Source organism: Centruroides sculpturatus, unplaced genomic scaffold (genome assembly GCF_000671375.1).
Source record: "Centruroides sculpturatus isolate CEXI.00-Female unplaced genomic scaffold, Cexi_2.0 scaffold1138, whole genome shotgun sequence".
In the NCBI taxonomy this organism is placed as follows: Eukaryota; Metazoa; Arthropoda; class Arachnida; order Scorpiones; family Buthidae; genus Centruroides; species Centruroides sculpturatus.
In genome coordinates, this window is record NW_019385358.1 from 67,818 (window position 1) to 94,837 (window position 27,020).

The following is a 27,020-nucleotide window of genomic DNA, read 5'->3' on the forward strand; positions in this document are numbered from 1 at the left end:
TGCTCGGAGTAATGACATTTGCCTAAGTCATTTTAGAAACATTTTAAAAAGTAGGCAAAGCCAAACCTCTTTGGATAGATATTTTACCAAGCAACCTCTATCTAGTGAAAGTGCTGGTGGAAGTGAAGGAAAGAAAACAAAAAGCAGTGAATAAAAATTAAAAAATAAAAAATCAATAATAAAAAATTAGTGTTGTTTTCTAAGTTATTTTTAAGTTATTGTTACATTATGTTATGTAAGTTAAGTTTTTAGTATCATTTCCCTTCTCTCTCTTCCGCCACCAGTTTACATCTTCACCGTCGTCTATCTCAAAGGTAAAGTGCAAATAAAACTACATTTTTTAAATCAATTATTATTCTATTATGGTTATTTATATATTTAGAACTACAAAATGCATTTTTCAGTGTTTTCCTTACTATATATATATATTTTTTAAATGCACTGCTTAGCTTTAATTTGAGTGTGTTTTGGTGTTGGAACGATTATTTGGTTTTACATGTAATCGTATGGGGGAAAAATGATTCACCTTACGACATTTTCATGATACGATCTCAGTTTCGGAACGAATTAATTTCGTATCCTGAGGTACCACTGTATTTGTGTTTTGGCAAATGAACATTTGCATTGTACCAGCAGGTTGTAGAGTGGGTTGTTGAGGCTTAGAAGGAAATTGGTGATGATATTGTTTCATTGTCTTTCTAGCAGAATGGCATTTGCAGAAAGGATAGTATGTAGGAAACCTGTCAATTGAAATTACATTATCACATAAAGTTATTTTGCCAAAGTCAGTCTCCAATTGTAAAAAATGTCTCTGAAGCAAGCAAAGCAATTGTAAGGAGTGTTAAAATGATTAAAACTATCTTCTTTCTGAATTACTGGAGGTAATTGGAAAGAAGGCCACTGCCCTCTGATGTCACTTTGCTCCTGTGCTCCAACAAGGAGAGACAACTTTTCACTTTATGTTAGTTAACTTTTTGGAGTTGACAGCTGTGCTGATCTTGGATTTGTATTATATCTCGACCCTATTGTAAATATCGCATGACTGATTCAAATAAAGTAAATTATTCACCTGGATCAGTTTTTCAGTTAGTCTTTATTGACGAACAAAGGACACAGAACACATGGTCGAGGTCAACGTGGACATTACAAACAAAGTGGGATGCAACCCAGACCAGTTCCACCTAGCATCAATTGAAAAACATTAATAATAATAATAATTATTATTAATAATGTTTTAATGTTAAGAACCAAAAGAAATCTGTGTAAAATTGCGAAGTTCATTTATAATAAAAACATTAATAACATTACAAAACAAATGACAGACAAAAAACACCAGAATAGTTTTCAAAGGCTCGTAATGTATATAGTATTTTAAGAAATGATAAAGTTAAGCTCTTAAATGAAAAACAGCAGGTGTATACAGATTTCTGTATGAAAATCAACAGTTAGGAATAAAGAACTATATTGGGGTTAAGGAATCAAGCAATTAGGCTCAAAGAGCACAAGTATGACATTGAAAAGGGGCACTGCAACACTATTCTGTCCAGTGTGGTGCAGGTACAGGACTTCATTGTTAAATGGAATGAAGTGAGTTTCCTTAGCTATGAGTTCATCTTTATTAGCATTGAGCCAAGAGAAAATTGAAATTTATAAAAGTAAATTAAAAGATGATTGCATAAATGCCAGGGATGCAGATGAACTACCTAATAAATGGAAATTCTGCATAAAAGATAAATTAAAATATAAGAATTTTTAGTCTGCACTTGCCCATATATTTTGATGCATTTTATTTATTTACTTATATTATTTTGCATTTGTTTAAAATATGTTATCTTTGTATTTAAATGTTCATTTAGCCAATTTAAATATAAATATGAGAGTTTGAATGTTCCTTTGTTAAAATATTTCATTCTGAAAGTCATTCAAATTCAGTTACATTTGAAGTTGGTCTATTATATTAGGTTGAAAATGTGTGTGTTTGTTTAATAAAACATTTCTTGGCAAAAGAAGTGCGTTTTTAATAGTTTATTAATTAATTAAATTAATTAAATATTAAAAGCTGCGTTTCATTAGTTGTTTTTGGTTTATGCAGTTGTTGAAAAGCTGTAGTAAAAAGGTAAGTATGAAAGATACATGTTCTTCAACGTATTTTTTTGTGGTAAATTGTCTTTCAGCTTTTTTAATTTTTAATTTTTTTTATTTTAATGGAATAGTCAGCCATTATATTTGATTATAGCAGCTAACTGTTAAAGGTGAGCAAATAAAGTAGAAGTTTGTAGTGTAAAATATTGAGTTACAAAATAAAAGATTAAATTAACTAGAAACATATATATTAGATAAGGCATAATAGAATATGCATTTTTCTGTGTACTAACTTATGGAATAATTTGATTTGCCAGCATACATTACAAATTAGAAATTTCATTCTGTAGTATTTAATTCAGTTTTTGGATTGTGATTTTTTAAATTTGCATTGTTATGTTTGTGAGGCCCCAGAAATAGGTCAGACTTAAAAAAAGACATACAACTTTTGTAAAAAAGTTATTTATGTGACTCAAAGAAACAACTGATTCTGCAAAGTGTCAAGTTTACCTGCATTGAGATGGTGACATCAGACCTTGACACCTTCACTATTATACAATGGCAAGAAGAAGGGATAGTGTCATATAGACCATCCCTCGGGAGACCGTTCTTGCAACCCGAACTGGTCTCACTTTTCCACCTGGAGACAGGTGAGAGACCAATCAAGGAGCAAGGAAGGGAAAGTCCAACCAATTAGGAAAAGAGTTGAAAACTAAAATTGTATACAAACTCAAATCTTCAAGGACAAGATATGCTACTCACTGTAAGTGTCAAGACATGCACTCTATAATAAGTGTCAATGAGAGAGTTTTTGAACTTCCACACTTCTGCATTCCCTCTACATCAACATTAAAACATCAGGTCTGACAGAGTATCCATATACACCAAGTCTACTCTTTAGCACTGACTCGCCATTGCCCTGGGACTGCCCAATAGAACTTATATTTGGAAGCCCATGCCACCTGTAGTTCGGACACTAAAACAAATTACTTTTGACTTTTGCAAGGATTCCTCTTGCCAATGTAAGAACCCTCTGTAAAAAGAAATGATTTTGTAAGACACTTTTGTATTTATTATCTGACCTCCTTCATCACCGCTCACATATGCAAGAGTCTCTAGGTGTTCCTTGATGAGGGATTAATGATTTCCCCCCATAAGTTGGCATACTCACACTGGTGTCAGAAAAGTGGGATTTTAAGTCCCCAATTTTCACCAGCATTGGCATACTCACATGTGTTATACTTTAGATATGACCATTGAGTTAATCTCAACCACTGATCAATCACAGATAATATATGTGTTTACTGTGTTTAGCACGTCATAAATCTGCTAAAACACAAAAAATTGTAATTTTGAAAGGAACAGTTCCATATTTTTCATGGAATTGTTCCTTTTCATGGAATTAACTTGTGAATGACAGCAAAAGAACACATCCAGATACCAAATGAGAAACACAGAGCATTATTAGTCTTAGCTAAGTAATATCCTATTGTTCTGCCTTGTGGCCTGAACAATTTTAGTTATCTGCAAAAGGAATGTGGCAAAGTTGTGCAAAGGTTATGACTTGTATGATGAAAGAAAATAAAGAAAGTTATTTTTTTATTATAGTGAAAAATAAATGTTGCTGTTCGATTTGTGTCCTAGTGTTTTTACCAAATGTAAGTAATTCTGATCAGTGTTTTTTAACGGTGACCATAAGAAATTTGCCGGGGCCTCCAAATTATGCAAAATTTCCTTCAGAATATAATAAAAAGAAAATTGATATATAACTGAATATCATATTGAAAAGTGAAATAAGAAAGATAAAGTTTTCATATTTAGTTTTTTTTTATTTATTTCTTATTTTCAGGATTTTTTTATAAGAAAAAAAGAGGAATTAAAAAATCAAAACATGCTCATAAATGTGACAACTACTAAAATAAAGAATTATTAAAAGCTTCATTTATTGCAGATCTTCACATTGCTAAAGCAGAAAGCTATTTACAATAGCTGAAGAATTATTAAAACCTCCTTGTTTAATATTTTCCTAATGGTGAAGTTTACATTACAAAACTGGAATCAAGATCCATACAACAGTTATAAAAATACCAAGTTATCATCAGCTGATGAAGATAATTTTTAGAATTAATAAATTATTGTAATTTGAGATCTGTTTTCAAAACTAAAAGTGTGTCCCAATTTTGGATACAAATTCGTGCAGAATATCCTCCTGTTTTCAGCAGCAATGCAAAATTTGCTTCCTTTTGCTAGTACATGTTTGTGTGAAAAAGGGTTCTTAACTATGATGTACAGTGGTGCCTCGTATAACGTACTTAATCCATTCCAGGTGCACGTTCGTTAAGTGAAAAGTCCATTATACGAAACGCATTTTCCCGTAGAAATACATTTTAAAACATATAATTTGTTCCGCAGCATAAAATAACCATACTGTACCATAAATGAAAATGGAGCACTCACCAATTATGCCGGGTAGTCAGATGTTGTGAGGAGGAGGTGGAGGAACACTTTCTTCACACATTCATACAGATACAGACTTTTTACACATTGCAGTGGGTCTGTTTTTTTATTGTTTTTTAATTGGAGTCAGATTCAGGAGAGGCTACCGGAGCTTGCAGGGTCAACTCCTCTTGTTCCATCCTTTGTTTTTTTTGTCTGCTGGCTTCTTGAAAAACATGTCCAAGGTGGTCTGTTTCTCTCTCTTCTTCAACACCTGTCGGAAATGGCGGGCCGGGCAAGGGTGTCATTGTAGAGATCACTGATCCTGTTGGCCTCAGCTCTGTTTGGATAATGAGTGTTGGTAAACTCCCGGACCTCTCCCCATTTGACAAGGAAGTTTATGTCAACTTTCACTCCTTCTGGTGATGTCTTGCTTTGTTTCAATTGAAATCACCTTTCTGTTTTTTAGGAACCATGATTTGCACAACACTTGAATAAATGTAAATACTCTGCACTGAGGTGATGTACAGTACATAATAAACAGGGGAGCAAGTTGAATCCCAACGGGAGCTTTGTACTTCAGATATAATAACACTATATTTTGATAACACTAATATATTATAAAAATAGCAGATTGTCATTGGCAACGGCAAAAGAGTGAAAACATCATTTGCACTTGTTCGCAGAAAGTTTATTGTTCGCCTCTAGTAACTGCCAAATGGAAAGTCCGTCATTCGCAGCCAGTCCGTTGTTCGAGTCACGTAACAGCCAAACAAAGTCCGTTATTTGAGGTGTATGTTATACGAGGCACCACTGTATATGAAAACAAAAAAACGCAATCAATTGCAATTAGATACCTGCATGTGGATAGCATTACAAACAATTGAACCAAGAATTAACAAATTAATTGAGGATATTCAGCAGCAGAAATTTTATAAATTACAAATTTATTATTTAAATTTATTAAATTTATAAATTTATTTACAAGTATTTTTTNTGTTTTCTTTCGTGTTTTCGTAGATTCCGGGTGACACATTGGATGTATCATCCTCAACACTGAATTAAGTTCGTGGGAAAAAAGTTTTATGTTCTTTTTAAATATCGGTTTGTTGTTTATTTCTCTAAACTGTTCCTCGTAAAAAAATATTTAACAATTTATTTCAATAAATTTGGCTCTATAGTTACAAGAACTTCCTGAGACTCAATCGTGTTTTCTCTCTCTGAATCATTACATTGCAATTATCACTTATTTGCTTTGCCTTCATCTTCTCAGTAATAATCATTTCATCTTCTTGTATTTTATCGTTGACAGTGCTATTGTCTATATCTCCTTCTGACTCATTTTCAACAATGCTTTCTTCCTTGTCCTGTTCGATTGCATTTTCGACATCATTATTTTGTTCCGTATTGTCATGTTTATGCAACAACTTCTCTAAATCTTCTTCAGATCTTATAACTCTAATCATATCACTAGGGATTGCTGAAGTTGCAAGGCCCATTTTCATTGGACAACCAAACTTTGCTTCGTAGGGGGAACATTTGATTCCCTCATGATATGCTTTATTTTTCATTGCATACATGAATCTTAAACCCTCTGACCACTTTGATCACTGATTGGTTTCCATCCACATGCTCAACATATTTTCTGTTTGGATTAGCACGCTCCATTGATCCTTGACTTTGGCTATGTTTTGCCTTTCCATGTATTGATTTTTACATCTGGCCACATGGAGCATAAACTCTCAATAACTTGGTTAGAGAATTCTCAATCAATCTCAGAATGAAGAATGCTCGGCACTCCAAAAGTGGTGAAAATATCCAAAAGATGGTATGCAACTTCTACGGAGCGTTTAGTTTGAAGAGCACAAAGGATCACAAATTTGGTAAGATGGTCTTGGTAAACTAAAATAAATTTATAATTTCCATCTGGAGTAGTTTAGATCAACCTGACAGCGTGAGTTCATTTCACTGTGAAGTATCAGTCTGATGACAATGTCCTTTTTCAGTCTTCTGTTTCTTTTGGCAAGGTTGACATAGCTTCAAATATGTCATAGTAGCCTCAACTGTTACATTTTTATACTTGCGGTTACATTCCTTAAGCATCCATATCCTTTCACCATGGCCAACAGCAACATGCGTTTCTTCGAGAACATTGAAGTCCTCGTAACAAATGTAATGCCTTATTTCTCCATCCTCCGTCATAGGCGCAATTAGTTTTTCTTCGCTGCCTATAGTCAAAATGTCGTAACACTTTATACGCCTGTAATGATTGCTTGTTTCTTAATCTTTTTCATGTTCTTTGCAGCTTTTACTTCCTCCAAACACTTTGCGTATTTGTCCCTATTGAGATAAAAGTTATTATCTTTCTTGCTTGCTACGAGCTTGTCCATTATGTCATAAAATCTCCGTTTCCTACTCATCTTGATTCATAAATAACTTTTAGACAGCAAAATCTCAAACAAGATTAGAATTAATGTGTGCATTTTAACACGTCAATGATGGAATGAGGCAAACAAAGGCGAAAATGCAGGAAGCGGGGACTATTTTTTCAACATTTACCATGTCTCTGAGGTAAAACCTAAGATATACCGAGTAATTGCTGGTAAAAATTCGAAATTAATGATGATTGCAGAACATTTCGGACTTTTACCACAAAGATTTGATAAATCTTAGGTTTTACTGGAAGATCTTAGGATTTACTGTAGTTCAAGCATTTACAGTAACATATATACCAGATTTTTATTAAACCTGTAAACCCAATACTTTCATTTTTTTAATATTTTTTAAAAATTGTTGTAAGAAAAATGTATTGTAGTTTTTCTATTGCTTTTCAAATGTCTGAAATCGTCTGCTTGCTTGGAGACATTTCTTTACCAACTTCACTTTGAGATTTTTCATCTTCAGTCTGATGAATTATATATATTTATGTGTTAAATTTAAAGCTTTTCACTTTTTTTAATGGTCCAATTCTTTCCTTTACATAACAAATGCAAAACTGCTCATAGAGAGAAAACAGTCAAAACTGAATAAAAGTAGTTGATCAGAAAACAAAACAGAAAAAACTAAACTTAATGTGAAAATCTATTCCAAAAAATCATTCAAAAATTAATTTTATGTTATTTTTGTATTTAGTTTTTGCATATAAATTAAATAAAATGGCTGTAACAAAATTAAACAGTGAGTAAAAATCCATAATGACGGAAGGATGAGGGTCTGCAAGACAAAAAATAGTCTTCAGTAGTGGGAGTCTGTTATGGTGAATGAGTTTTCTTATAATTTTTCTATACTTTTGATCACTCCATAATGTTAAGCTTATACTGTTTATCATAATTTAATGATGTAAAGAATTTAATTAAATATACAATGAAAACTGCTTAGGTGACTACCTGCATTTGACGGGCACCTGTCAAAATGGGCAAAAATTTCTGGCACGGAATAGTTTATACATAGAGCCTTCATATAAGTTACCTGTATTAAATGACCACCTGTGTAACGCGACCGCAGGCATCGATTTTTGGTCCGAAACAACATACAACAACTGTAATAAGTGACCACTTCCACGAATATATCTAGTCTACACTATTGTTTGAACCCATCTCAACAATGTTTCCCCTTCATAATACAATGAATTAGTCTAAACTCTTGTTCTAACCCATCTCCGGCACTTCTCCCACCCTTGAAATTAGGTGCAGGTGTTATTAGAAGATCGTGTTAAAATTATCAGAAAAAGTGAAAATGGTTTATCACAATGGCAATTAGCAACGAAGTTTAACTGTGGGAAAATGAAATTGATTTTACTGTAGATCTACAGTATTTTCTTTAAGGGTATAAAATATTGTACACAATACAATTAATCGGCTGATCTCATCGTTTGATAAAATTATTTTATTTATTTAATATTATTATTTTTTTAAGCTTATATACAGTACATGTGCGATAAATAGTTTCTGTATCAACCAACCTTATTTCCACGATATTTTTAGAAAAATAATATCCAAGTAATTTTCGCACGCAAAATTGCAGAAATTGATCGTCAACTCTGGGCTCTCACATCAGTATTACAGTGGTCATTTCTTGTTGCTTTATCATTAAATCTTAATGCTTTTATTAGAAAACTAAGTCTTTTCTCTGACATCACATGTTTTGTAGTTTCTATTGCAAAACTATTTAGTTTATTAATTTTTATTTATAAAATTTTTTAACGTTTTAAAATTTGTTGTAAATTTTACAAATTCATAATTTTTACATAATTAATCTACAGGTAATACCAATTTAAATTAAATTTTATTATTTTTTAAAGGAAATTTTATTTCTTTATTTATCTACTTTAATTTTATTTTACGCAGCATTTTTTTTTTAATGTTTATAATATATCCAGTTAATTGCCTAATTTTTATTTCAATTTGTATGCAATAATTAGCTAATGTAAGTAGAAAAAATTTTTTGTAAATATTCTCTGTAAACACATATGCATGATTTAATTTATAACTATTATTTATTTTAATAAGATCTGTGTAAAAAGTAAGGACTGAAGAGGGGATGTGGATATGCATTTCAGGTCTTGAGACCTGAAATAGCATATCCACATCCAGTAATAAAGTCTATATCAGTGTTTCTCAATGGGGGCGATATCGCCCCCATGTGGGCATTTTTCCATGTTGAGGGGGCAATTAGTAACAATTTATATTTTGGGGGCAAAAAACAATTTTCTGAGCGATATAGTAAAACATCTTATTAAGAATAATTAGATATTTTATTCGTTATATCGTATAATAATTAAACAAACGACATTATACTAGTTACTAGTCTATTTGCTGCAGTACAAATTTGGCGTTAGCCTTGTCCCTCGGCATTGGAATTTTGTAGTGAAGGGAGTGATACTACGTAACGGTTTTGTTGAAGTTCGTTAGAGGCTGAGAAACACTGGTCTATATCAATAATAGTTTCTTGTGTGATGTAAGTTACTAAAAAAAAGCCAGAATTTTACGCTTAAAAAATCCTCAGAAATTGGTAATGGAAACGATCAATTATGGTATATTTTTTCATATTAAAAAAATAATTGTTTTATAATGTATTAGATTATATAAAATATGAATATTGCACAAACTCTAACTGATCTGCTGTTAATCTATTCTTTTAAATTTGTTGAGTTTGAGTAGTTATTATTATTATTATGAATCTGCAATTCTATTTGAATGTGGATTTATTTTGCAAAATTAGTTTTTCATACATGTTGGTGTGAGTGGTTGCAGGATCCATTAAATTAAAGCTAAAAATAATTCTAAGAAAGTAACATGAACTACAAGAAATGTCATGTGTTAATGTACAAAATTACAATTTTGAGTATATTGCATACAGTAATTTATAGCTTAGAAAACATGATTACAACTGGGATGTGAGTTTATTTCAGCCCATGGGATAATTTAAATCTGCAGATCTAATCATGTTTGCATGGTATATTGCATACAGTAATTTATAGCTTAGAAAACATGATTACAACTGGGATGTGAGTTTATTTCAGCCCATNATCTAAATCTTTGGTAGCGATGAGTATATTATTAGGAGTTATACCATTGTTAATGGGTCTGCTGTTTGATCTGGTGATAATTGTGCCACTCAGGGTTCCGCTTTATCAAACTCCTTTGATATCGCTTTGGCAGGTAAGTACATCAAAAGAATCTGTTTTAAATACTAAATATTTTTGAGTAATTATTTTTAATTTGGATTTTATATTAGATTAAACTAGAAATTAATTAAATATGTAATTTACTTAATTATTAAATTTTTTAACAGTTGGCAACATCATTTATTTGTAAATTAAATAAAATATCCATAAAAACTTGATATAATGGACCACCATGGGACTGAAGAAATTGGTTCATTGTAATAAAAGTTTGTTTAATCATGTTTGTTCGTTATTAATTTAAGGACTTGTCCATTATATTGAAAAGTTTATTATATGACTCCATAGTATAATTTTTGCTTAGTCATACATAGTTTTAGCATTTTTCTTTGTTCTTTGTTCCTTCTTACTTCTAGAACTTTCTATTCTTACTCTATTCTCTTGGGTGGTGAGAGCCAATTTGGAACCTTTCGAACAAAGAGGGGCAAGGCTACCTGAGGGCATGTTTGGAACGAAAGAGGACTTTTTCTCGGCTGGCCTTTGTGAAGTAGGGACGAAGGAGATCATGCAAAGTGTTGTCAAGTATCAGCGTGTCTGGTGAAACTGAACTGACAGGAAATGAATTAATGAACTTACTGAAGTGATGACACAGTGAGTGTGGAATCAAGAAAAAGAAACAAGGCGTCACCCAAAAATCCAAAATGTTAGGAAACTATGACAAAATATCATGAGGTGTACAGGAACCAAGCTCAAGTAATTGAATAACTTATGGTAAGGAAGAAGGAAGTTAGAAAGAGTAGGTAAGAGATAGCGAGATAGTTAACAGAAGAGAATTGAAAACCTGGGATGTATGAACATTACACAAATTCCATGAGAGTCCAAAATCAGTTCAAATGAAACTCACTTGGACTGGTTTTGAGTCGCCATCTTTCTTTTTATAGATTCAAGACTCGCTGTGTCATCACTTCAATAAGTTCATTAATCTTTTTCCTGTCAGTTTGGTTTCACCAGCCTTGCTGATGCTCGATGACACTTGGCATGATCTCCTCCATCTCTACTTCACAAAGGCCATCCGAGAAGAAGTCCTCTTTCGCTCCAAACATGCCCTCAGGTAGCCTTTCCCCTCTTTGTTTGCATGGTTTCATGAATTGGCTTTCACCACCCAAGAGAGTAGAGTAAGAATAGAAAGTCCTAGAAGTAAGAAGGAACAAAGAACAAAGGAAAGATGCTAAAACTATGACTAAGTGAAAATTACACTATGACATAAAACCACAATTACTATAGAGTAAAATCATGTTAACCTTGAGAAAGTATCTGCAGTTCACTTATGTTTTTTTTCAAGTCCAGATGCCAAGTCAATGTATTTTTACCTTATTTCAGAGATCTGTTACTGCATAGCTATATTGTAGACAAAAGTCAATTATGTAGTGGACAAAATTTCAGTTGTAAAAGCTCGTATATTGGTAAATCCTAGGTGTTACTTGTAAATCTTCAGATTTACCAATATGAGTTGGTAAATCCGAAGATTTTATCAACTCATGTTGGTAAAATCTTCAGTAAAATCTTCAGTAAATCCGAAGCCGTACATTTACCAACTCATGTTGGTAAATGTAAGGATTTTTATAAAGTGAGATGATTTTCCGGGCTTTTACCATTAGAATTTGGTACATGCTAGGTTTTACTAAAGACGATTAGTAAATGTTGGTTTTGGAAATAAAACTATGAGTATTTTAATAATCATTTATTGCAGTTATTATAAACAGTCAACTTACTAAGTCCTATTTATTAATAACTAGTGAAACAGTTTAAAAATACTTTTTTAACATTACAAATATTAAATTATCTTGTCAAAAATAATATAATGGCCTACGTTGGTAAGCTAATCAGTAATCACATTTTAGTGGAAAGGGGATGAAGACTAGGGACTACCCATGGGTATTGCCTGAGGGTGAAGAGTAAAGGAAAGTACTAGTAGAGTAGAGATGAAGATGAAATAAAAGTGAGATAGGAAAGATGGTGAAAGGGGAGATTCATGACGTTTGCGTCTGCTATTATTTTCAGAATAAAAAGTGTAGTTTTTACAAGATATTACAATATGTACAAATTTATTCCTTAGCTTAAGGAGTAATAAAGAGTTACAGAAAGATAACAATGATGTTAATATGACGATTTTAGTCTCTGTAACCCAAAATTATTCTTGGTAGACAAATCTCACAGCAATTTTATTGGCAAATTAAATTTATTTTTAAAGACTACATCAAATGCATTTCAGGCTGGTCTAATATTTTCCAGTCCCTCTTCAGTGCTAAAACAATAACAAAGAACGTAAAATGTTTAACTAAAACACGACATAGATGTATATATACACCAAAATTATAAATTTTGGAGAAAAACTTACAAACTACTGGTGGTAATTACAATAATATTTCCATGGGTAGGGGTGGTAAACATTGTACACATTTGTAGGAATCCTAAAATTACAATTAACTTTTTTTGTACAAAACAATATAAGGCCAATACAAGTAATATTAGTATATATTGTTTTGTACAAAAAACACCTATAACAGCATACTTCTTAAGATCGTCTGTACCTTCCTTGGTATGTTTAATGTTGTTGAGTATCCAAGACCACACAGTAAACTTAGCTTTTAAGTACAAGGGCATTATACCAGAGAGAGTTTGTAGAACAGCATTAGATGTAGTTCTGTATGCCCTACAGATCCTTAGTAGTAAAGGGTGTTGAATTGTTTGTAACTTCTTTTTGAAATATGCTTTTTCTACTTCCATTCCCCAAAACGGGGCTTCATACAAGACCATGGGTTTCACACAGGCTTTGTAGAGTGATTTGAGTGCTTTTTGGTTGAAACCCCAATTTTTTTGTGCTATACTAAGTAATGCATTGGTTACTTTACTTGCTTTACTTTTTGCATAATCCAAATGTTTCTTCCATGTAAGACTTTGATCAATCACAAAACCCAAGTATTTTATTTCTTTCTTATTCTTAATTCTGTGTCCATTGATATTGATATTAAAGGCTTTTTGAAGCGGTTTGCCCTTTGATATGACCGTATTTTTGCATTTTTGGTAATTAATTTCCAATTTATACTTTTGGCTCCAATTACAAATATTCTTCAACAGATTATTCGTCTTTTTTTGTAATTTTTCCCCATTTTGATGGGATGTTAACAAAACAGTATCGTCCGCATATCCTAATAATTTCCAATTGTCATTGTCATTTCTATTCAGATTTAAAAGGTCATTGTATAGTATGTTCCACAGGCCTGGACCAGACCGAGACCCCTGCAGACAACCTTTGGTCATCGGTCTGACAGTATTGCCCCGTTGATTATATACTCCCACTGTCCTGTCTTTTAAGTAGTCTTTCAGAATTCGATACAAATTATTTGGACAATTTGCCATCCTCAGTTGTTCAAAAAGTGCCAGCCACCATAAAGTATTAAAGGCATTTTTGGAAGTTTATAGTTACCATTAAAGAATGTTGCCCTTGCTTATGTGCCTCCCTGATGTCATAAAGTAGTGTGTGTATAGCATGGTAAGTTGATCGGTCTTTAACAAACCCAAATTGAAATTTGTTTATCCAGTTTTTAGTATCACAGTAGTTTTTCTAATCATTTGGTATTCATTGTTATTTAATAAAAGTAAAAAAAGGATTTTACTTGTTACAACATGGAGCTATCATGGCATTTAGAATTACAAAGTAATCTTGATAACTTGCAAGTGCACTTCTTTGTTATGCACTTTTTTGGCAGTTGCATTTCTTGAAACCTTGTCCTCCGGTCAAAGACAATTTTGCGACAACTTCTCAAAGGGTCACTTCTTTATCTTTAACAACTTCTTCTATCTTGATAAAGTCTTCAGGCATGAGGTAAATTGATTTTGTGTATAAAACTGTTTTATTACTCTAATTTTGGTACCTAGTTGGTAAAACTCATTTACATCTACTACAACTGCAAATAATGCTTTTCAGGCTGGTTTTAGCTTTGTCAATTTCAAGCACTTTCAGTCTTACATTTTGGCCAATTTTCACATTTGGATATTTATCAACAGATGTGGCTTTCATTTTTTCAGCTTGTTTCTCCAAACTCAATTTTGCATTGTTTCTTATAGTCTGAGGGGACTGTTAATGGTTCCTCTAAATGGTCGAAATCAGTTAGATTGCTCAATCCGATCTCATCCACGAACGGAATTGTTGTGGAGTTGAGTTAGATATTCTAGGATTGAAGGAAGGATCCGAATGTTGTTTTCACTAGTTTATTTACCGATAATTACAAATGTATGTACAGAAGGTTAGAACAATGCCGATCATGTAGACAAAGGTCGGACTGCACGAGATGAACGTCCGAACCTGAACACGTCGACCCAAAAAGTGTCAACCTCGACCTCTGACGTCACGCGGGTTGGGGACGGTGGTCAGGCACAGTGTTGCCGACCGCCGCAAGTCACTACAGATTCTATCTTTTTTGGTATTGGCTCTATAGGTATAAGAACTTCCTGAGACTCAATCGTGTTTTCTCTCTCTGAATCGTTACATTGGAATCATCACTTATTTGCTTTGCCTTCATCTTTTCTGTAATAATCATTTCATCTTCTTGCATTTTATTATTGACAGTGCTATTGTCTATATGTGACAATGCCGAAGTTCCCCCTCTATGCTTCGGCACCACAGGACCAAAGGGTCAACATTGCGTCGGCGAAGACAGCAATGACAAATTTATCAGGACTGACACCACTGTGTCTTCTGGGTAGACACAGAGACCATTACGTTCGAATTTACGTGCAAGCAGTCGCGTATGTGGACTCTTAGTTCTGGGATGGAGGCGGAAGGAGAGAATTAGAGGAATTACACTCTACATAATCTATACATAATGCCCGTTTATTGTTCTATTTAAGCTATATACAATCGATTTAGTTAACATATCTACTTTCTACCCAATTACCCGTATTAATGAGAGAGAGTTCATGTTTAATTCGCGCGAGGATAAATACCTTGATATAAGTTGCAAATAGTCGTTTAGTCATCGAGTCTCTATGTGGAACAAAGTTCTTTCGAACATTGATATTTCTTTAGGTGGTGATCCTCCCGAATGGTGGCGATTAGAATAGTTCCGGGTAGCGGCTAATCTGTTCACATAAATCCACAGCTTCACACCAAACTTCGGAGACTCACTCTTACGTATCGACCCTTCCTTTTTATAAAGGGGGTCATCTTTGGGTTTTTCCCACTGCCTCTGTTTAATAGTTGTTTTCTTTCGTGTTTTCGTAGATTCCGGGTGACACATTGGATGTATCATCCTCAACACTGAATTAAGTTCGTGGGAAAAAAGTTTTATGTTCTTTTTAAATATCGGTTTGTTGTTTATTTCTCTAAACTGTTCCTCGTAAAAAAATATTTAACAATTTATTTCAATAAATTTGGCTCTATAGTTACAAGAACTTCCTGAGACTCAATCGTGTTTTCTCTCTCTGAATCATTACATTGCAATTATCACTTATTTGCTTTGCCTTCATCTTCTCAGTAATAATCATTTCATCTTCTTGTATTTTATCGTTGACAGTGCTATTGTCTATATCTCCTTCTGACTCATTTTCAACAATGCTTTCTTCCTTGTCCTGTTCGATTGCATTTTCGACATCATTATTTTGTTCCGTATTGTCATGTTTATGCAACAACTTCTCTAAATCTTCTTCAGATCTTATAACTCTAATCATATCACTAGGGATTGCTGAAGTTGCAAGGCCCATTTTCATTGGACAACCAAACTTTGCTTCGTAGGGGGAACATTTGATTCCCTCATGATATGCTTTATTTTTCATTGCATACATGAATCTTAAACCCTCTGACCACTTTGATCACTGATTGGTTTCCATCCACATGCTCAACATATTTTCTGTTTGGATTAGCACGCTCCATTGATCCTTGACTTTGGCTATGTTTTGCCTTTCCATGTATTGATTTTTACATCTGGCCACATGGAGCATAAACTCTCAATAACTTGGTTAGAGAATTCTCAATCAATCTCAGAATGAAGAATGCTCGGCACTCCAAAAGTGGTGAAAATATCCAAAAGATGGTATGCAACTTCTACGGAGCGTTTAGTTTGAAGAGCACAAAGGATCACAAATTTGGTAAGATGGTCTTGGTAAACTAAAATAAATTTATAATTTCCATCTGGAGTAGTTTAGATCAACCTGACAGCGTGAGTTCATTTCACTGTGAAGTATCAGTCTGATGACAATGTCCTTTTTCAGTCTTCTGTTTCTTTTGGCAAGGTTGACATAGCTTCAAATATGTCATAGTAGCCTCAACTGTTACATTTTTATACTTGCGGTTACATTCCTTAAGCATCCATATCCTTTCACCATGGCCAACAGCAACATGCGTTTCTTCGAGAACATTGAAGTCCTCGTAACAAATGTAATGCCTTATTTCTCCATCCTCCGTCATAGGCGCAATTAGTTTTTCTTCGCTGCCTATAGTCAAAATGTCGTAACACTTTATACGCCTGTAATGATTGCTTGTTTCTTAATCTTTTTCATGTTCTTTGCAGCTTTTACTTCCTCCAAACACTTTGCGTATTTGTCCCTATTGAGATAAAAGTTATTATCTTTCTTGCTTGCTACGAGCTTGTCCATTATGTCATAAAATCTCCGTTTCCTACTCATCTTGATTCATAAATAACTTTTAGACAGCAAAATCTCAAACAAGATTAGAATTAATGTGTGCATTTTAACACGTCAATGATGGAATGAGGCAAACAAAGGCGAAAATGCAGGAAGCGGGGACTATTTTTTCAACATTTACCATGTCTCTGAGGTAAAACCTAAGATATACCGAGTAATTGCTGGTAAAAATTCGAAATTAATGATGATTGCAGAACATTTCGGACTTTTACCACAAAGATTTGATAAATCTTAGGTTTTACTGGAAGATCTTAGGATTTACTGTAGTTCAAGCATTTACAGTAACATATATACCAGATTTTTATTAAACCTGTAAACCCAATACTTTCATTTTTTTAATATTTTTTAAAAATTGTTGTAAGAAAAATGTATTGTAGTTTTTCTATTGCTTTTCAAATGTCTGAAATCGTCTGCTTGCTTGGAGACATTTCTTTACCAACTTCACTTTGAGATTTTTCATCTTCAGTCTGATGAATTATATATATTTATGTGTTAAATTTAAAGCTTTTCACTTTTTTTAATGGTCCAATTCTTTCCTTTACATAACAAATGCAAAACTGCTCATAGAGAGAAAACAGTCAAAACTGAATAAAAGTAGTTGATCAGAAAACAAAACAGAAAAAACTAAACTTAATGTGAAAATCTATTCCAAAAAATCATTCAAAAATTAATTTTATGTTATTTTTGTATTTAGTTTTTGCATATAAATTAAATAAAATGGCTGTAACAAAATTAAACAGTGAGTAAAAATCCATAATGACGGAAGGATGAGGGTCTGCAAGACAAAAAATAGTCTTCAGTAGTGGGAGTCTGTTATGGTGAATGAGTTTTCTTATAATTTTTCTATACTTTTGATCACTCCATAATGTTAAGCTTATACTGTTTATCATAATTTAATGATGTAAAGAATTTAATTAAATATACAATGAAAACTGCTTAGGTGACTACCTGCATTTGACGGGCACCTGTCAAAATGGGCAAAAATTTCTGGCACGGAATAGTTTATACATAGAGCCTTCATATAAGTTACCTGTATTAAATGACCACCTGTGTAACGCGACCGCAGGCATCGATTTTTGGTCCGAAACAACATACAACAACTGTAATAAGTGACCACTTCCACGAATATATCTAGTCTACACTATTGTTTGAACCCATCTCAACAATGTTTCCCCTTCATAATACAATGAATTAGTCTAAACTCTTGTTCTAACCCATCTCCGGCACTTCTCCCACCCTTGAAATTAGGTGCAGGTGTTATTAGAAGATCGTGTTAAAATTATCAGAAAAAGTGAAAATGGTTTATCACAATGGCAATTAGCAACGAAGTTTAACTGTGGGAAAATGAAATTGATTTTACTGTAGATCTACAGTATTTTCTTTAAGGGTATAAAATATTGTACACAATACAATTAATCGGCTGATCTCATCGTTTGATAAAATTATTTTATTTATTTAATATTATTATTTTTTTAAGCTTATATACAGTACATGTGCGATAAATAGTTTCTGTATCAACCAACCTTATTTCCACGATATTTTTAGAAAAATAATATCCAAGTAATTTTCGCACGCAAAATTGCAGAAATTGATCGTCAACTCTGGGCTCTCACATCAGTATTACAGTGGTCATTTCTTGTTGCTTTATCATTAAATCTTAATGCTTTTATTAGAAAACTAAGTCTTTTCTCTGACATCACATGTTTTGTAGTTTCTATTGCAAAACTATTTAGTTTATTAATTTTTATTTATAAAATTTTTTAACGTTTTAAAATTTGTTGTAAATTTTACAAATTCATAATTTTTACATAATTAATCTACAGGTAATACCAATTTAAATTAAATTTTATTATTTTTTAAAGGAAATTTTATTTCTTTATTTATCTACTTTAATTTTATTTTACGCAGCATTTTTTTTTTTAATGTTTATAATATATCCAGTTAATTGCCTAATTTTTATTTCAATTTGTATGCAATAATTAGCTAATGTAAGTAGAAAAAATTTTTTGTAAATATTCTCTGTAAACACATACGCATGATTTAATTTATAACTATTATTTATTTTAATAAGATCTGTGTAAAAAGTAAGGACTGAAGAGGGGATGTGGATATGCATTTCAGGTCTTGAGACCTGAAATAGCATATCCACATCCAGTAATAAAGTCTATATCAGTGTTTCTCAATGGGGGCGATATCGCCCCCATGTGGGCATTTTTCCATGTTGAGGGGGCAATTAGTAACAATTTATATTTTGGGGGCAAAAAACAATTTTCTGAGCGATATAGTAAAACATCTTATTAAGAATAATTAGATATTTTATTCGTTATATCGTATAATAATTAAACAAACGACATTATACTAGTTACTAGTCTATTTGCTGCAGTACAAATTTGGCGTTAGCCTTGTCCCTCGGCATTGGAATTTTGTAGTGAAGGGAGTGATACTACGTAACGGTTTTGTTGAAGTTCGTTAGAGGCTGAGAAACACTGGTCTATATCAATAATAGTTTCTTGTGTGATGTAAGTTACTAAAAAAAAGCCAGAATTTTACGCTTAAAAAATCCTCAGAAATTGGTAATGGAAACGATCAATTATGGTATATTTTTTCATATTAAAAAAATAATTGTTTTATAATGTATTAGATTATATAAAATATGAATATTGCACAAACTCTAACTGATCTGCTGTTAATCTATTCTTTTAAATTTGTTGAGTTTGAGTAGTTATTATTATTATTATGAATCTGCAATTCTATTTGAATGTGGATTTATTTTGCAAAATTAGTTTTTCATACATGTTGGTGTGAGTGGTTGCAGGATCCATTAAATTAAAGCTAAAAATAATTCTAAGAAAGTAACATGAACTACAAGAAATGTCATGTGTTAATGTACAAAATTACAATTTTGAGTATATTGCATACAGTAATTTATAGCTTAGAAAACATGATTACAACTGGGATGTGAGTTTATTTCAGCCCATGGGATAATTTAAATCTGCAGATCTAATCATGTTTGCATGGTATATTATATGTAATCAGATTGATGTTTTATAATTAATTTACTCAGTAAATACAATAATTGTATAAAAATTTTTCATGTTAAATTTTAATACTAAATTAAACAATTGCCATAATTAACTGGGCTAATTGAGTACTATATTAATGGTTAACTATTAAGTAATTTGGTACTAGAGGTCAGTCTTAGGTGTAATCACTTATTAAAATTTAATAATTATGATATTTACAAATTAATTTTGAATATTCTAGAAGAAAAGAATCAGCCTAAACTGGGATTCAAACCAGCAACTCTAACTTACCGGTGGATACATTGCCAGTTATGTTACTCAGACCTCCAAGCAATTCTTAGCTTCCAGACATATTTAATTTTTGATACAACTGTCACGGTTAATTATTGATATAACCATTATGGTTTCTCACTCGGTAAAGTGATAGCCAGCTGAATGCCATAGTGGGTAATTTCATAGACCGAGGACATAGGAGTTGGTGCCATGAGCAATTGTGGATGATTATATTGATAACTAAATATGTCTGGAGGCAAAGAATTGCTTGGAGGTCTCGGTAACATAACTGGCAACACATCCACATGGTAAGTGGGAGTTGCTGCTTTGAATCTTACTTTGGGTCAATTTTTTTCTTCCAGAATATTCAGAATTAAATTATAAACATCATAATTATTTAATAAGAAATGGCACCTAACACATCTAGTACCAAATTACTTAATAGTTAATCATTAACGTAGCACTTAATTAGCTTGATCAGTTACTGTGATTGTTTAGTTTATTTAGTATTAATACATTGATCTTTGAGATGTTTACATATGTTAAATTTTAAACTTTTTATAATAATCTTATAAAGTTACTTTGTTAACAGCTTCTACTTTACAACTTGTTAAAACTAGAATATAATAAACACTTTAATAACCTAACAAACCAGCAACAAAATTATAAACAAACTGCAAACATTTTTTGCCCATGTTAGACAGGTATCATCCGGCAACAAATTGCTGATAAAAAAACACTGGGGATTACTGAACACGTGTAGGGAGAAGGGGTGTATGACATAAGAAGAGATGGAGGAAAGGAAATTTATATTTTATAGAAAGACTTTCAGGCAGTGGAGGAGTCATCGTCATTATAGTTTATGGCTGAGTTATGGTGGATGGCCTTGTAAATTTCCACTTGTTTTAGATGTTAAAGGACATATGGTTTAGATTCATTATGTAAGATGTGAGTCTCATGGAAATTATCTGGATGGCTGGATCAGATGCATAGAAAGCCAAAGCAGTATTGATTAAACCTTTTTTGTTAGATGTTTGATGTTCTTTGAGATGGTTATATAACAGGCTAGACATGGCAGTTGTGAAGATGGTCAATGATGAGGATACTGTAGATGCCTGGCTGGTGGTTCTTGTTGGGACGGTCTTTGGCATTGTGGAGGAGAGAGGCAATAGCTGGACTTCTGCAGAATGCTAAATATTTGTTTTTCATGCAATTTCTTTGTAAAGTGTGGCAAGGGACTTGTTGTCGACAGTTTTGAACTTTGTTCCTTCTTGAGAGGGTTTAATTAGCTGGATGGAATCCATGTTGGAAAGATTGCGGAGAAGTCCTCTAATAGTGTGCAGGGAGTAGCCATGCTGGGTTGTGTTCCTTCTACAAAATATAAACTCCCTTTCCTTTTCCTCTCCTCTCTTCTTACATCATACACACCTTCCCCTACACACGTTTTTCAATCCTCGGTGTTATTTTCTCAGTAGTTTGTTTCCTGATGATGCCTGTTTAACATAGGCAAAAACATTTGTACTTTGTTTAGAATTTTGTTGATAGTTTGTTGAAAGTTGAAGTGTTATTGAAGTGTTTATTATTAACTATTACTTTGAAATGTTTTCAATAATTTTTATTTATTGAATATTGCTCGTTAGTAAGTTTTTGATAAAAAAAAAATCTTAATGAAACTTGTTGCCATATTTTTCATTTATGGCAAAGTTTTTAAAAAAGGAGATTGAGAATATTTTAAAATTAAATTAATTATTTTATGTATATGTGTACTTTATAACTGTAGTAAGTATATTCTTATACACCTATAATATATATTTAGGATTGGGCATTAGGAATTCTTCAGACTAAAATCATTTGTGCAGTTACTTTGATGGGTCCAAGCTGGTGGATGAAGAGAGTCATAGAACAAGTAAGTTATTTTTAGAACTGGAGGCAAATTTGATACTAGTTTCAAAAGTAACATGATAAATAACTGTCTTTTGATGTTAAAACTCTTTTAATTAACATAAAATATATAAAAACAAGCACTTTTGACAGTGCATTACCATCTTCCTCAGAAAAATTATTTAGAATGGAATGGTGCCTGAAAAATCTGTTTTTATCGTCATATATTACTAATTAAAACTAAATTATCTTAGATTAATACTAATACTAATAGAATTAGAGAAGGAAGGAAGGAAAATTAGGTTGTTATGGGATCTTCCTTCTTTTGTTTGGCAAGTTGAGCACTTAAGGAAAAAAAGAATGCATGTTTGTTATAAAAAATTAAATTATATTCTCTTCATTGAATTTCTTGTTCAATATTCTAATGTTTGACATTCCATTCTAATAATTTGCTGGGAAAGATGGAAACACATGGTCAAAGGCGCTCGCTTTTATACATTTCATGTCATTAAGCAGTTTTAACACCAAAAGCCAGTTATTACCTGTGTTACAAGTAAGTTATTCAAAAAAATGTTTGTACCTAAAAATATTAATTAGAATGTAGAAAGTAAATGATTCATTTAGATAAGTAGATCTCATGAAATGAAAATAGAAAATAGTTTTCCTTTCAAATTTCTGAAACTTGTCAATAAATTAATTTCTTAATTACACAAATATTTTTGGTATTGTAACAAATGATATGGGATTCTAGAATTATTTTTACATATTGATTTTAAAAAACATACTTAACATATTTATATTTAAAAAAATATAAATACTGTATTTTCAGATTGTCCAGCATTTCAGTATATCCAAGAAAGACCATAAAACCAGATAATTTTGTATGGTAAAAACTGGCTTTATGGTTTATGTGAGGTTTTACATCCCTTTCTAGAGTATGCATGAAAAAAAAGAATGCATTTTTATTCTAAAATTGTGAAAACTGTCAGCATTACATCAAAAACTAAGATTATATGTTTAATTTCTACTTTTTGCCTTCTTTCTAATGTTATCAAATACTCATGGAATGCCCAAAATGTTTTTTGTATGTTTGTTTTATTGTAATTTGATCCATAAATGCAAAAATAAACATCAAATTTCAGAAACTCAGTTTACACTAATTAAATCTGCTTTGTGTGAAAATTGAGAGAAAGGTGTTATTTTTAAGATCTGGACAGATTGTAGGCCACACTGACTGACTAACCACCACTATCACCACCAAGCTACTAATTGTTTTATTGTACTTTAAACTAAAACTCTTTCTGATTTTAAGTCAGTCAAATTACAATGTTATTATTTTATTGTACTCAGAAGAATGTTTTAACATTTACTTAACAACTAGTTTAGCTAGATCTGATTAATTTTATTTTTTAGTCAGAGTTTAACTGGCATGCCAGAAATCTTGGGGTTACTGGCATACTGGTCTCAAACAAAGAGTGAAAGTGTCCTTAGAGGAGTGAAACAAAAATTTCACTTTTCTAAGGGCACTCGTATCCTGTTGTGAACACCAATTATGGGGTGATTCAGGTTAATGAAAACCACGTGTTATAAACAATATACATTAAACTAAGTTTTGTTTAGGAATACAATGACAATATCAATTTATATTCTCTTTTCCATTGTTTTTTCTTAACAGTACTATTCAATTTACTGACAATTACGAATCCCGAAGCTGGTGTGTGGAAAATCTGTTTCCATTGTCTTATATTACTAATTAAAACTAAATTATCTTAGATTAATACTAATACTAATAGAATTAGAGAAGGAAGGAAGGAAAGCAAATTAGGTTGTTACGGGTTCCTCTTCCTTTTGTTTGGCAAATTGGGCACTTAAGGTGTCGATCACACTTAGTAGAGAAATTCAACCTCATCACCTTCGTCGAGACAAAAAACTCCACTTATGACCTTTTCTCTTCTTCTTAATATAACAAATTTTGAGCACTATCTCCTTCATTCCACTACATGAGTCTTCTTTTTTGGATTCCTTCTCCGGTGTAGCCACGAGTCTTCTTCCTGTGCTCTCTTCGCCAAGAATGACAAAAATTGTCCTTTTTACTCCATGCCCTCAGTTGATACTTTTTCTAGCCCAAAACTCACCAGAGGATAAATGTTATATGGTCAAAGGATGTTAGGAAATAGAAAATGATAGAGTTAGTTAGGTAGATTGGATAAAGATGTAAAATTTATCAATTTACTAAAATAAAAAAATATATATATATATTGTGGGACCCACCACAGAACATCACTATGACATAGCTTCTCCACTCTCCACTGCCTTGTCCATATATGCCTCTGATAAAGACATAGAGGCTTTATCCCATCAAGCAACACTTATACTGTACATGTGGCCCAAACAGGTGAAGGTATCTGGGATGTAGAGGTCCTGGAAATTTTTAAAGTTGACAGGAGGGGACATGTATTAATTATAAAGAAGAAAAACAAATCTCATATATACTTGGCAAACAATGTACAATACGGCATTGTCTTTGAAAAGCCATCCAATCAGCATAATCCACAGAATTATGTAATGATGCATGTTTCACGTCATATATCTGTTGATCATGTAGAGTTTTAAATTTTAATTCAAATGATGGCTTCGATGTATTTTCAGTTTATAGAAAGCAGGAAACCTGAACAGAGCTCAGAAGGAGTCCAAAAACATTGTGTACTCATGAAATTTGTTGCTGGACACCCAGAGGTTATATCAGGTATACGAGGGCTATTCGGAAAGTTCACAGCTTCAAATAGAACAACAAACAAAATAATGTTAAAACTTTTTTTGTAATGTGGTCTCCTTTGTTAGCAATGCACTTATTCCAGTGATGTTCTAGCTTTTTCATAACATCACAATAGATCGATTTGTCAAGATGTGCAAAATACTCATTTATTTCAGAGATCACTTTGTCATATGAGTGGAATCTCTTTCCAACCAAGAATTTTTTAGGTTTGGAAAAAGATGGAAGTCACTGGGGGCCAAATCATGTGAGTACGGTGGATGTGGAACTAATTGGAAGTGAAGTTCATTTATCTTTTGTTTGGTAATTCTGACGGAATGTGCAGATGCATTATCGTGGTAGAACAGAACCTTTTTCTTCTTCAAGTGTGGCCTCTTTTCTTCAATTTCTTTCTTCAGTTTTTCCAAAAGTTCACAGTAATAGACAGCATTGATGGTCTTTTCTCTTTCTAGGTAGTCAATAAAGATGATGCCTTTAGCATCCCAAAAAACCAAGGCCATCACTTTCCCCACTGATGGAACTTTCTTTGCCTGTTTTAGTGATGGCAAACTGTGGTGCTTCCATTGCTTCGACTGTTCTTTTGTTTCAGGAGTGTAGTAATGGATCCACGTTTCGTCAGTAGTCACAAACTGACACAAGAAATCCTGTGGGTTTTTCTGGTAGAAGTTCAAACACTCCTTTGACATCAAAGTGTGAACACGTTTTTGCTCAGCAGTCGTCAGACACGAAACCCACCTTGCTGAGACCTTTGTCATACCCAAATTTTTGGTTAGGATGTGATGCACTTGGTCGACAGAGATGCCTGTTGTCTCAGCTATCTCATGCGTTTTCAAACGGCGATCTGCTAACACCAAATTATGAACTTTGTCAATATTTTCTTCAGTAACAGAGGTTGACGGCCGTCTGCTGCAAGGGTCATCTTCCACACTCTCTCTGCCAGATTTAAAAAGGGCTGTCCATTTTTTCACAGTGGTGTACGAAGGAGCAGACTCTCCCAAAACTTCATCCATGTCAGCTTTGATTTGAGATGGGGTGAACCCTTTTTTCGTCAGGTAGTTTATGATCGCACGAGTCTCTGTCTTCTCCATTTTTGACAAAGCATGTGCACACTGACTATCTGCTAAGCTGTCATGGCAAAACTTTATGACAAATCAAGCAGAAATTGGTATCTTATCTTTCGCAAAGATGGCTGAATTATTCCCACCAAAAATTAAATTGATTGCAGCGCTGCATATAGGCAAGGCCGCAAACTTAACGAACAGCCCTCGTATTATACTGTAAATCCAGTTAAAGGGTGATCCTCCACAAAAGGGATGAAAAAATTTTTTCCACTGATGGTCAATTCTCCCATTACATGACCAGTCTGTCATTTTTTCAAGTTTTAGAAGTCTCCATTTATCAATAAGTTGGCTTTTACATACTTTCACTAGTAATGCACAATCCGACTTCAGAATACTTTCACATCCATTCTCATCAGACAAGTTTTTCAAATTGAGGCACGACAAATATTGTGCAATATTTTTTGCACATTTTAATATAGATGTAAATAAGCTGACATTGTTGGAGATCGGGGACTTAAAATCCCACTTCTTGGACACCAGTGTAAGCTCACCTACTTTCAGGGGATATTAGGTAAATCCTGCGTCGGGAAGGCTAGGGTCGCCCATGTGTGGGTGGAGGTGGCAGTGACAAAGATGACAAGTGTTTTACAAAGAAAACCATTTATTGTATCAGAAGATAACTTACATAACAATATGTTAAACACCGTGACAATCAATGAGGATCACATTGATGGAGTTTAGTTTCTCATAGGGAGGTTCTTGTGGCATACACTGATGTGACAGCAAGTGAAGATTCAAGTCCTGTTGGGATCAGCTGGAGGATGGACGGTGGTCCTGGGGCAGTGTTAGGAGAGTGACAGATGGAGAATCATCCAAGTCCCTGTCGCACAACAAAAACTTCGGTTATCCAAAACTCTACTGGATGGAGGATCTCTCTGGCGCATTGACATGCTATGTAAGCATTATCCAAAATGTTAATTGACTGAGTGTGATGTGTCCTTGATTGCAGGTGATTTTATCAATTTCTATCCTTTTTTTTGGCCATTCTGATTGGTCGAGCTCCCTCATTCACGCTTTCTCAGTGGCTGGCCCCTTATTACTAAGTGTAACAGGACTTTTACCTGGAGTGTGTGAGAGGTCAAACACAAAACTGAATTCGACCTTTC

General features: G+C 33.0%; 1 protein-coding gene across 1 annotated transcript in view; it reads left to right on the top strand.

Annotated features, from left to right (window-relative positions):
• LOC111638072 (E3 ubiquitin-protein ligase MARCH6-like) overlaps positions 1 to 27,020 on the top strand; it is a 114,898-nt gene that overhangs the window by 61,119 nt on the left and 26,759 nt on the right. The window contains exons 9-10 of the mRNA XM_023383703.1: positions 10,063 to 10,178; positions 21,956 to 22,045. Coding sequence (XP_023239471.1) covers positions 10,063 to 10,178; positions 21,956 to 22,045 — 206 coding nt within the window. The remainder of the gene's footprint in view (positions 1 to 10,062; positions 10,179 to 21,955; positions 22,046 to 27,020) is intronic.